The 14,287-nt window shown below is 36.2% G+C and overlaps 1 protein-coding gene across 2 annotated transcripts in view; it reads right to left on the reverse strand.

Moving 5' to 3' along the window:
- Positions 1 to 4,013: 4,013 nt before the first annotated feature.
- LOC128247613 (uncharacterized) overlaps positions 4,014 to 14,287 on the reverse strand; it is a 64,862-nt gene continuing 54,588 nt past the window's right edge. For both annotated transcript variants that reach the window (XR_008263982.2, XM_089351116.1), the window contains 2 exons: positions 11,449 to 11,512; positions 4,014 to 4,800 (listed from right to left, as the gene is read on the reverse strand). Coding sequence is in view for 1 of the 2 variants with exons in the window: in XM_089351116.1 (XP_089207242.1) it covers positions 4,752 to 4,800; positions 11,449 to 11,512 (113 nt within the window). In the remaining variant the exon portion in view is untranslated. The remainder of the gene's footprint in view (positions 4,801 to 11,448; positions 11,513 to 14,287) is intronic.

Genomic DNA, 14,287 nt, shown 5'->3' on the forward strand with positions numbered 1-14,287 from the left:
CATCAAGACCGTTTAATGTGCAGGGAAGGTAATGGCCTCAGTATTTTGGATTGCAAAAAGCATCGTGTTTATTGACTACTTTCAAAGGCTCTCACCATCAATGGAGAGTGCTGTACTGTGCCACCTTTCTAAGGCAGTTGCGAAAGGCTATCAAGGCCAAACGCAAGGAAAACTGTCGAGTATGTTCTTCTTTCATCGAAACAAATACTCCAGTGCACAAGTAATTGGTTTCGATGGCTGCTGTGTGTGATTGGCTTTGAACTGCTAAGCCACCCTCCCTACTTTAGTGATTTGACCTCATCTTATTATCTATATCCCCTACATATATATAAAAAAATACTCGGCGGATCTATTTTAAAACGGGGGCGCCAGTATTTTCTTAACGAAACACTTTGAAACTTGGGACACTGGTAGAATGTGTCATATAAAACATCTTTTACTCTTAGTCTTCTTAACAATAAAAAGGAATTCGCAAGTTATTCCATGTTAAAGTTGTCGTATTTCTGTAATTTCAACCAATCACTGACGTCTATTCAGCTCAATACAGTGACTGCTGGCCGGTCATAAAAATGTTATTCCCTGTGACATATTTCATCCGGTTTAATCGTAATTTTTACGCATATATTGTTTATATAATAAATTACGCTGTGCGTATCTATGTGTGTAACAATTTTAGAGTTCGGATTCTAGAGTTAGGGTTAGTTTTAGGGTTAGGGTTACGGTTAACAGTCTAGTTAGGGTTAGGGTTAGGGATTAATACGATATACACCGTTACAACGCTGTTTTCAACTGAATAAACGTCAGTGATTAGTAGAAATTATCGAAATAAGACAATTTTTTACATGAAATAAATTCGAATACAAAAATATTTTTCTGTTCTATAACACAAAATAGATAAGTATACGAAGTTTGAAAGTCTTTCCGTACCAAAAACACTACGTAAAACATAAATGAAAACTGGCGCCCCCGTTTTAAAATAGATCCTACTCGGCTTGGAACCAATATCATAGTGATGATGTCTTATCAGCTGTTGAAAACTTGTTTAACTAACAGGATAGCTTCTTTTCCAAGGCAATCGAAGCAATGAATCACTGAAAGAAGTATGTAGATATCTTTTCTGTTTGATTTTCACTTTTCACTTGCCTCAATTTTATTCCAATTTCAAAATTGTGTATTGTTCACATGAACTAAACCAACAGTATGTTTATCCAACATTTCACAAAGCTTTATTAAAAGTTCCATCGTTGAATGTTTTAACATTGTAATGTTGTCACCTTGTATAAAATGCTAGCTTCCACATCCTGTTCTCTGATGGAGGGAAAATGATCAAACTTTAAACCTCTGTTACAGTTTTCTAAAGTCTTTCTGGAATAAGTGAATAGCATCAGATTCAACGGGAAAAATTACACCAATATATCAAATTTGAAAATTTTCGCTTAATTTTAAAATTTCAGAAGGTGAAATCAAGCAGAAAAGATCCTAATATTTAAAAATGAACTTCATTTGGTCACATTCTATGAGAATATATTAGTCAGCCTGTTAACTTTCCAGTCGATCCTCATAATAATAAAAGTTATTATTATTGAGCATTTGTTTGTTTTGATACCCAAATTAGAAAACTTCACCTTGTTTGTAAAACTTTTGGGTACTACAGAAGTGTGAATCCGAGTTCTGAGAGTGCGCATGTCACAAATTTGTGCATGCACGCACTTTAGTTGTAAGTAGTCGATTTTAGCTCACAAGGCAAATGACGAGATGCGCAGATTCGCACTACTTGCTGTAAAAGGAGTGGGGTTATCCATGTAATACAAAAAGAAAATTGCAGAGTAGTTGAATATAAAAGTGAAAAATAATCATTGAATAGTGAAAAAACATTCATCTCCCCTAACTTTAAACCCTAACTCTAAACCTAACCCCTAACCCTAACCCTTAATGAAATATGGGAAAAGCTGGAGATAAATGTTTTGAAAACATTCTGAACTATCTTTCAGAATGGTTTACTTTTCAATGAAATATCATTTTGTTATTTTTCATGTTTTTATTCAATTTATCTGCAATTTTCTTCTTGTATTAGATGGTTAACCAACCCTCCATTTACAGCAAGTAGCGAGCGTCTCGTTTTTTACCTGAGTGCTAAATTCGACTACTTACGACTAACGCGTGCGCATGCGCAAATTTGTGACATGCACACTCCCAGAACTTGGATCCACACTTCTCCAGTAGTGCCAAATTTTGGAACTGAGTTTGCACCCCCTAAGCAAATTTTGTTCCCGGGCCACTGCGTCTATACTACTACTGAGTATACTCATTTCCAGAGTAGAAGCAATAATTTTCATAGGGACAGTAATGATGAAATGAGGGGAAAGGGTATTATTGGTAAGATTATGATGAGAAGGATGAGATATATTTTCAAAGAGACAGTAATGAAGAAATGAGGAAGCTGTATTTGAGGCAAAATTACAAGTATGTTAAGTTAGATTAAATTAAATTAAAGATGGGTTAGTATTAACAGGGTTGAAATGCAAATAAGAGATAAATTATGAACAATTAAAGACAAAGAAGCAAGATAACTTAGCTGGTCATTTCATTGCATGCAAGTGTGCCTATGTGGTAAGAAGTTTGTTTCCCAACTACATGGTTCCAGATTCAGTCCCACTGCATGGCACCTTAGGCAAGTGTCTTCTACAATAACCTCAAGCTGATCAAAGCCTTAAGAGTGGATTTGGTAGAGAGAAACTGAAAGAAGCCCATTATGTGTGTGTGTGTGTGTGTGTGTGTGTGTGTGTGTGTGTGTGTGTGTGTGTGTGTGTGTTTTCCCTCACTACCATTTGACAAAAGGTGTTGATGTGTGTACAGCTTTGTAACTTACCACTCCGACAAAAAGAAACTGACAAAATAAGTAACAGGCTTTAAAAAAAATGTACTGAGCTTAATTCATTTAACTAAAAGAAATTCTTTAATGCAGTGCCCCAGCATGGTCACAGGCTAATGACTGAAGCAAGTGAAAGATAAAAGGTATAAAGTGTCCAGTCAGCTGAAATCCAGATCTGATCAATAAAAATATTTCATGAATAATATATTAGACATAAAAGTCAGGCAGTATGAGTGACAAATGCATATTTATTTAAGCACATGACATCCTTAGGATTATGGCCATTTCACAACCTTCTCCATGTAGTACTAATTTCAGTGGGAAAAGGATAATGCTTATATGCTTGCATTGATATACATGCTCAGCATTATGCAATTTTATAATCACAAATAAATGCACATAAAGAAAGTTTGCTCATCAGTTCACTACAACATCATGGTTACATCAATGATTTGGGAATATTACATTTCTCAGTATTGGTTTACTATGTCAACTGTTAGCCGCGTTCATAAGAGGAGCCTTCTGTGATAGCCACATGATTCTCTGAATCCACATTTTATACAACTCATTTATATATAAATACAAACATGCATACATGTATATGTATATATATATATGTATACACAAACACACATGCACACACACACACACACACACACACATATATATATATATATATATACATACATATACATGTACATATATATATGTTTATACATATATAATGTAATGTAATATAATGTAATATAATATAATATAATGTGCAGTGTTCTCAAACTCAATCAGATATAGAACTATTATTGGATCATGTTAATGCAATAATGGGCATAATACGTGAAACACCCAATATCTACCAGCTGATATTTTATATATATATATGTATATATATATATATATATATATATATATATATATATATATGTATGTATGTATGTATGTATGTATGCATGTATGTGTATATGTGTATATATATATATATATATATATATTGTTCGTAGATGAGATCCAGTGATTCTCCATATAGAGGCAGTTGTAAAGATAAACAAATTATATACATCAAGTGTATTGAATATATTAAACAGATCAAATACAAAATATGTACATACGTGTATATACAAAATGAGAGAAAGCAAAATGTGGAAACTTTCAGGTGAGGAATTTTTATTTATAAATATGTACCTATTTATATTGATAGATGCAACTTACACAGAGTAAAATGACAGAAAATTAAATTCTTTGCCTTAAGATCTGAAACGTAATATCTTCTCTACCCTGTTGATGGAGGGTCATATCATTCAATGTTAACTGCATCCATATGGCAGCTTATTGTGATGAACTAAATCTACCAACATTATTATGGATTGCCAAGACCCCAGAAACAGCTGTTGGGCTTATAACACTTCTCTTCCACTCGTTTAATTTTTTCTGTCATTTATAGTCTGTGTATTAATATAAATACCTATATATTGAAAAAACATTTAAGAAATTTAAGAGTCAAGACTATTGAAAAGGTTTCAAGACGCAACAAAAATTTTAGGAAGATAAAAATAAGGAATAAGTGGAAATTTTACCGGTGAGTGTCTTAAATTATAAGGCACAAAAAAAAGAGACACTCCCCAGACATAACAGAATATGCTTCAACACACGAACTCACATAAAGAATCTTGCAAACCAAATCCCCAAACAAAATAATATATTTAATATATTTGAAATATCTGATGTGTCTTAATTTATTTACTTGCACAGTTGCCTGTATATATATATATATATATATATAAAGGAAAAAAAAAGGAAGCTGCATGTATTATACATAACATAGAAGCAGTGCTACAGATGTACCAGCACACGAGATTGCGACATGGCCGACATCACACACTTCTCATGAGGAATTCCAAAAGGAGCTTCGAGAGACCACTGCTGAGATGCATCTGAAAAAAAAAAAAAGAAAAGCCGTCGGAAAACCAATTATTCTAAGAATATCTGAAGAAGGAATTTTATTGTGAAATATTATCAGACTATGGATGACTAAATTACAACAGGTACATAGTCCATTGTTTGTATTATAGAGCATTGTTGTACCATTCAAAACATTTTCTTCTTTATATATAAAAAATACAAAAATGGGACAAGAACACAAAACATCCAGACAGTTAGGTGATACAAAAAAGGACAATAAAACATCCAGACAGATGATACAAAGAAAACAAGAATGGGTCATTCGGAGTTTTCTTTCCTCAGCCAAGTTCCAGATTATCTTTGCAATTTTGGCTGGTTATACTCGAGATTGCTCCAATCTGGCCAGCCCCAAGGAAAAACTAAGCTAAGAGCATTAGACTCCTCGGAAGAAAGCAGCAAATGTATATGAAAACAAGAACAGAAAAAACAGAGAAATGTTACACAAATACAAATAACAGGACATTAACAATGGGTATCTTTCGACTAAGGACAAATTGAATTAAGCTGGCGTGTGTGGAAGTAAAGCCTTATGGCAGGGACATAAGATTTGACAGGCACAGAGAGGAATATAGATGTTGCACAGATGGTAGTCGAATGAAGAAAGAAAGGTCAGGCTTGGCCGAACACTGGTCACTTGAGGAGAGAAGAGAGAGCGGTAGAGGCAGAGGGATAGAAGAATTAAGGAGGGGTGAGAAAAAAATGTAAGGGACAGAGCGAAGTGAAAGAGAGGCAGTATTAATACTGAGAGGGCAATATTTATTCCCACTTAAGCCTGGAAGTTCTGTTAAAACAGACAATACTGTGAGAATGAGAGAAACTTTTATATAGGTTTTTGGTGCAAAATGCATAATTGTTTGCTTATATCAGCAGCAGAAAGATAGCTTCCCATCAACTCCAGCACCAAGACCACCAGATCATGTGATTTCGATCTTCTTTGGTCTCATTGGTGACTGACACAAGACTGCTTGAGACAGCAGTGACTCATCTCTCCACTGGCAAAGTGAAACACCAGTGCCTGTTCTGGCACTGATTTTCTGTATATCGCTAGTGAAGAGTTGAGTTGTTGCTGTCTCTAGCAGTCAAGCATCCATTACCAATCAGATCAAAGAAGTTTGAAACCATGTGATCTGGTGGTCTCACTGCAGGAGTTGTCTGGTGATATAAGCAAAGAAGCATGCATTATGCACTGAAAGCCCTTCCTACTCTAGGTGTGTAATGGATGCTCCTTTTACATACCGCTGGCATGGGTGCCATTTACATGGAACTGGAAACAACCACAACTATGATTCACAGGTGCCATTTAAATGATTCTGGCAACGACTACAACTGTGATTCACGAGTGCCATTTACATGGTACCAGAATGATCATAATGATTCATGGGTGGCCTTTACATAGTACTGGCAATGATCATCACTGTGATTCACAGGTGCCATTTACATGGCAGTGTCAATCACCAAAACTATGACTATGATTCATGGGTACCATTTACAAGGCATTGGCAATGGCCCGACTCTGATATATATGTATACATACACACACATAACCATATATATAAGTGTGTGTGTCTGTGTGTGTGTGTGTGTGTGTGTGTATTATATATCAGTGCAGGTATGGCTGTGTGGTAAGAAGCTTGATTCCTAACCACATGGTTCCGGGTTCAGTCTCACTGCATAGCACCTTGAGCAAGTGTTTTCTACTATAGCCACAGGCCAACCAAAGCCTTGTGAGTGGATTTGGTAGACAGAAACTGAAAGAAGCTCATCGTATATATATATATATATATATATATACATACACACACACATATATATATATATATATATATATATACATACACACACACACACATATATATATATATATATATATATATATATATATATATATTATATGTATGTATATGTGTGTGTGTGTGTGTGTGTGTGTGTGTGTGTGTGTCTGTATTTGTCCCTAAACAATTGCTTGACTACCAATGCTGGTGTGTTTACATCCCTGTAACTTAGTGGTTTGGCATAAGAGACTGATAGAATAAGTACAGGCTTCGAAAGAATAAGTCCTGGGGTCAACTTCTTCGATGAAAACCCTTCAATGTGGTGCTCCAGTGTTGCCGCAGTCAAATAACTAAAACAAGTAAAAGAATGAAAGAATAAAAGAACATATATATATAAAAGAATATATGTGTATGTGTGTGTGTGTGTGTGTGTGTGTGTGTGTATTGAGCATATGTTTTGATTCAATATAATCTAGCAGAATATTTTGACCTGGATCTGGTAAAACATTCCACTCCTATATTCTTGTTGTTTTAACCGTATATTCAAAGCAAGGACAAGCTAGATTGTTATGGAAAAAAATTGCATAATACAGAATAAGACAAAAACCAAATGTTTATATATTGATATTTTGAATGCATGTTTCCAGTTGTTATGTAAGATAATTCTTACATAATACTACTTTCCTCAGTCATATATACATGAATGTACATAAAACCATTCAACTGTGTGTATCGTCATTTATCAAACTGCAACAAAATCATCTGTATACCTTTTGACCAGTTTATGTGTCAATATGCATAGCTAACAGTCCATCTATGTTTGTTTTACTTTAGTGTGTATTTATCACCCTGTCAACCTATCAATCAATAAGCATATCCATCATTCCATATATCTATTAAATTGACCATGCAATTAACTGACTATTAGTAGGTCAAATAATCTGAATGTGTGTTTGTAAGACACACAACCCGTATAAATGGATGAATGCACATAAAGTGTAATAATGCATGATTTATGCTTGTGTGTATGTAGAGATTGTGTAATGGATAAAAATGGAAGGAGGGAAAAGCTAACTGTATGGCTGTGTGATGTGTGTTAAGAATATATCTTTGTATATGGCTGTGTGTGTGTTTGTATGTGTGTACAAGTGTAAAGCCAGTGGTTATGCTTATGTGCATATGTGATGTAATAAATGCATGTGGAGTAGATGGCTATGTGCTTATACCAGAGTGAGTGGAACATCACAGGTGGAAGATGAGACATTGCTCATTTTGATAGCAACAAGTAGAGGAGCTATGGTGGAACTCACAGATTGAGAGGTGGAAAACAATGTGCATAGATTATTTGAAGTAACATTTAACAGGTGATGCTTATGTGATTGTAGATGTTTGGTAAAGCAGTCTGCAAACAGCCAGTTTTCCCAATACATAAGAGATTACAGAACTAGCATTTAAGATAGTAATTGACATTTGTAGTGGTATAGATGGAATGGTCAGTATTTAGGTGGAATGGTCAGTGCTAAGGAAGGGATGTTGTTGTGGTCAAAGAGGGTAGTTGTGCTGTAGATATAAGGGCATGTGTTATAATTGATTCAGGAAAAGGAGGATTTGGTGTACATTACAGTTGAAGAGCTATGGACTAAAAGATAATGCAGATTAAGGGCCCATTTGAAGGAAAGGGAAATTTTTGGAATATGGAAAACGTGGAAGAGTGTGAGTGAAGGAGACAACATTGCACAGGAAAGACCATTGAGGTAAAGTATTGGAAGGAAAGTAAGAAGGAAAGGTAAACAGTCAAGGTTTGTAGGTATAGAACAGTTGTGATTGCTAGACATGAGGGTGGGCACATTGAGCACTATCACTTTTGTAAGTGATATAAGTGCGATGATAGTATTAAAAAAAAAAAATAGAAAAAAGTTGAAATTGTGCAAAAATTAATTTAATCTTGGATTAATTTATCATTTTGAGGATTTCCGAAATAAAAAAAATTAATCTTTTCAGAAAGAAATGTCAACAGTTAACTTGGAGTTTAGCTTGCTGTTTGAAGATTGTGTGGGTAGTACTTAAAAATCTTCTAATTATTATGAACAAATCAGAAAAGCAACTATTAGTACTGCTGCTATAACTGCTGGTGTCAGTGGTGTTGGTGGTGGATGTGGTGGTGGTGGTGGTGGTGGCGGTGGCAGCGGCACAGTGGTGGAGGTGGCAGCGGCAGCGGTGGTGGTGGAAGCGGCAGCAGTGGTGGTGGTCGTGGTGGCACCAAATAAAAGGTTTGAGGTAGGATTTAAGTGTATGTAATTCATGACATATGGAAGACACGGACACAAATAAGTAAGCTTACATCTACAATTCACTGAAGAAAAGATGTAACTAATCTAATAGCATCAAATGACTAAAAATTCTAATAGCACTTTATTCATGTCTAAGAATGCTACAAATACACAAACACACATTTGCACATACATACAAACATACACATTTACACAAACACTCAGGATGTTATTAAAACATTTATATCTTCATATATTCTACAGGAGTGGCTGTGTGGTTAGTAGCTTGATTACCAACCACATGGCTCCAGGTTCAGTGCCACTGTGTGGCACATGGGCAAGTGTCTTCTACTAAAGCCTCGGGCTGACCAAATCTTTGTGAGTGGATTTGATAGACAGAAACTGAAAGAAGCCCATCGTATATATGTATATATATGTATGTGTGTTATTTCTTTATTACCCACAAGGGGCTACACACAGAGGGGATAAACAAAGACAGACAACCGGATTAAGTCGATTATATCAACCCCAGTGCGTAACTGGTACTTATTTAATCGACCCCGAAAGGATGAAAGGCAAAGTCGACCTCGGCGGAATTTGAACTCAGAACGTAGCGGCAGACGAAATACCGCTAAGCATTTCGCCCGGCGTGCTAACGTTTCTGCCAGCTCGCCGCCTTGTGTGTGCATATGTTTGTGTGTCTGTGTTTGTCCCCGCCGAATATAAGTTGACAATCGATGCTGGTGTGTTTACATCCTCGTAACTTAGTGGTTGGGCAAAAGAGACAGATAGATTAAGTACTATGCTTACAAAACAATAAGTCCTGGGGTCAATTTGCTCGACTAAAGGTGTTGCTCCAGCATGACCAGTCAAATGACTGAAACAAGTAAAAGAATATGTTTTGATGTATGCATTCAAAATACGTCCGACAGGAAGAATTATGATCAGCTATGCATCAATCTCATCAGGAGAGATATAAACAACATCACTCATCAAATAGACATTTTTACAGATATAGGAAGCCCTAGAAAATGTGATATGCACATGCATGTATATGTACACACACATATATATGCAACATTCATTCATAAACATATATATATATATACATAAATATATATATATATATATATATATATATATATATATATATATATATATATATATACCTTTTGCTCTGAGCAAGAGGACTTTTGTCACCAGCAGAGGTAGGAGCTTTCTGAACTTTGCCCAGGCTATTCTTATTCAAGCAGCTACAATTTCAGAGCATCCACCCTGGCTACTGACTTGGTCACCTAGGTAATGGAAGTTGTCAACTACTAGTAATTTTTCTCCCTAGAATGTGGCAGAATTTGTTCTCTGAACATTTTCAGTGTTTATTGCTCCTGAGCATCTGCCACATACAAAAACTATCTTCCCATTTAGCCTTCCTTTGATATTTCTGCACTTCTTATGTGTCCATAGCTTACAATGGGTACATCTTATAGAGTTTCTACCTATGCCTTTTCTACAGATCGAGCAGGGCTTGAAGGGATTTGTGGTTTGTCTGCCTTCCTACTTATTAAGACTTTGGTTTTAGGTAGGTTGACTCCAAGGCCCTTCGATTCTAATCCTTGCTTCCACACCTGAAACTTCTCGTCTAGTTCTGATAGTGACTCAGCAATTAGAGCAAGGTCATCAGCATAGAGGAGTTCCCAGGGGCCTCTTGTCTTGAATTCCTTTGTTATTGCCTGGAGGACTATGATAAATAGGAGGGGGCTGAGAATTGAACCTTGGTGAAACCCTACCTCTACCCAGAATTCTTCACTGTACTCGTTGCCAACCCTCACCTTACTGACAGTGTCTCTGTACATGGCTTGCACAGCTCTCACTAATCATTCATCTATCCCTAGTTTCCTCATTGACCACAAGATAAGGAATCGGGGGACACTGTCGAAAGCTTTCTCCATGTCAACGAAAGCCAGGTACAGGGTTTATCTTTGGCTAGGTATTTCTCCTGCAGCTGTCTTTCCAGAAATATAGCATCAGTGGTGCTTTTTCCTGGCACAAACCCAAACTGCATCTCGTCTAGACTATTCTTAGTCTAGTTAGTTGGGCTACAACCCTCTCTGTGACTTTCATTACCTGATCCAACAGCTTGATACCTCTGTAATTATTTGTATCTAATGCACCGCTTTTACCTTTGTAGCAATTGACTATGGTCATTGGGTATGACTCCTTTATATATCACCTGGTTGACTATATGGGTGACTAGGCTATAGCCAACACTGCCAGATATTTTGAGCATCTCTGCAGTGATTTCTGAGGGGCCGGGGGCTTTCCCTGTCTTCATACCCTTCATTGTTTTATCTACCAAGGCACTGTCAATTCGGATAGCTGGTCCCTCTGTTGGGTCAGCATTCGGCAGGCTCTCTTTCTCCCATTCATTCTCTTTATTTAGCAACCTTTCATAGCGGCATCTCCATACGTCTCTCTTTGCAGCCTCATTTAATGGAAGTGAACCATCATCCATGTGGACACATTTCTCTCCTATGACATCACGATTCTCTCTCAAACACTGTCTTGCAACACGAAATACCTCAAGTCTTTGGTCCTCACGGCGCAGGTTTTCTTCCAAGAGTCAACATCCATTGACAAGGTTGCTAAAGCAATGAAAATTTTGGAAGAAAATATATAAAAAATATTAAAAAATATAAAACATAAATAATAAATGAGTTGAAAATAAACCAGTGAGTGTGTTAGTTAATAAGGCATTAAGACAATATGACTCTCTCCAGACATGACATAACTTGCTTCAACACATTAGTTCACAAAAAGAATCTTGTAACCCAGATACAAAAATGAAGTAGAATTTAATATGAAGTATATTCCAGGTGGCAAAATGGCAGAATTGTTAGCATGCTGGGTAAAATGCTTAATGGCAGTTCATTTGTCTTCATGCTCTGAGTTCAAATTCCATTGAGGTTGACTTCACTTTTCATCATTTTGGGGTCAATGAAATAAGTACTAGCTGAACACTAGGGTTGATGTAATCGACTTACCTCCGTCCTAAAATTGCTGGTCTTGTGCCAAAAGTTGAAATCAATAACAGGTAGATTTGGCTGTTATTTCTAGCAGATGCACTGGTAACATACATGAACTTACATTGGCACGTGCATGTTTGATTTGATTCCTTTAGTAAACCACAGCTGATTTCTGTGAGGCAGTGATGCAATAACTGTTGCAGATATTATGCCGGAAATTTGTTGAAAACTATTCTAATCTATGATTGATCTATGATTAATTGTAATTAATCATTGATGTCTTTCATTAAAGAATAACGAAGCAAGAGAAAAATCAATAATCTATCAAATGTTTTAACTCCATACTTTATATTTAAGAAGATAAAAAAAAATCCAAACAATGGTGTATATATATATAAATACACACACACACATACACATATATATACAGATGTATATATGTATATATATACACACACACACACACACACACATATATATACAGATGTATATATGCATATATACACACACACACACACGTGTATATATATATATATATATATATATATATATATATATGCATGCATATACACATGTGTATGTTTTTATGTGTATATATAAATATAACATTACAGAAGACTGAAACAGATCTTGGACCATTACTACTCCAGGCTTCATGTTACTGATTTTTCATTAGAGATTGATGAAGAAATAAAATCTTTGTTTTAATGTCTGTTTTTATTAACTTGTCTTATAACATTGAATACTTTCTTACTTATATCGATGTGCCTATGCATAATGTACAGTTGTCAAGCAGTAGTGAAGGACAAACAGAGACACCATATATGTATGTGTGTGTATATCTATATATACATATATATATATGAATACATACTTACGTACATACACACACACATATATATATATATACATATATATATATATATATAAAGTGTAGTATATTGCCACTTAAGTGTGGCTGACCCCTAGGGGTGGATGTTACTGTTGCTTTTAGCCCCAGGAGGACATCTCCTCCAGCTGGCTTATCGACACACGACTGTGTCCTGTTTGCCAAGGGAGTTATCCCTCTCACCTCGACCAGCAGCACGAACGTATCCGGATTTCAGGGTTATTTCCCTTCGTCGGCGTTCGACAGCTGATGACCTTGGTGAGAGAGACAAAAACCTGGCAACGTGTGTCGATAAGCCAGCTGGAGGAGATGTCCTCCTGGGGCTAAAAGCAACAGTAACATCCACCCCTAGGGGTCAGCCACACTTAAGTGGCAATATACTACACTTTATCGTGCAGTTACTGTTAATACTTCATTTAGAGAATTAACATTGCTTGTTTTCACCTTTTCAATATCAGTGAAGAATTTCACTGGAAAAGAAGATATAAGGTTTGCCAGGTTTTTGTCTCTCTCACCAAGGTCATCAGCTGTCGAACGCCGACGAAGGGAAATAACCCTGAAATCCGGATACGTTCGTGCTGCTGGTCGAGGTGAGAGGGATAACTCCCTTGGCAAACAGGACACAGTCGTGTGTCGATAAGCCAGCTGGAGGAGATGTCCTCCTGGGGCTAAAAGCAACAGTAACATCCACCCCTAGGGGTCAGCCACACTTAAGTGGCAATATACTACACTTTATCGTGCAGTTACTGTTAATACTTCATTTAGAGAATTAACATTGCTTATATATATATATATATACACACATATATACACACACATATATACACATATATATTATCATCATGGGCATTCTTCAAGTAAACACAAGCAAAATACCACCAGACACAATATGGCATATATTCACCTCTGCTATCTCTGCTATCTCAGCCTTTGCTGCAGCAACTATTTCCGGATTATTCCCACCCACAAAGATTACTTTACACGGATATTTACTACTGGAATGAAACTACACTTCAAGTACTGTTCTCTCTTTCTTTCTTTTTTCAGCGCATCACACTCTATATCACTTCATACTAAAACTATCCGCCTATGGATATAATAATCGATTCCTTTACTTTTTCTGTCTCCAATTAAGGGAAGTACTGGATCTTCCCAGAAACAGCTGTAAGACTCTATCCATAAAATATTCTTCCAACCTTACCATTGCTCTCTTTATCTTTTTATTTTTATATATTTACACATACACACGCTAATACACGACTTATAATCCCTAATCTTGTTCATACAACGACTGCGGCAAAACTAGTCGGTATACAGCACTTACTCGGTATTACCTGTATCCTCTTGGGTTTGGTTAAATCCAATACCCTCCTCAACCTTATATATATATATATATATATATATATATATATATATATATATATCAATATATACATATATCCAGCTGTGGAAACACTGCCAAATCAGATTGGAGCCTGGTGTAGCCATCTGGTTTCACCAGTCCT

Source organism: Octopus bimaculoides, chromosome 4, assembly GCF_046866305.1.
Source record: "Octopus bimaculoides isolate indiv1 chromosome 4, ASM4686630v1, whole genome shotgun sequence".
Taxonomy (NCBI): Eukaryota; Metazoa; Mollusca; class Cephalopoda; order Octopoda; family Octopodidae; genus Octopus; species Octopus bimaculoides.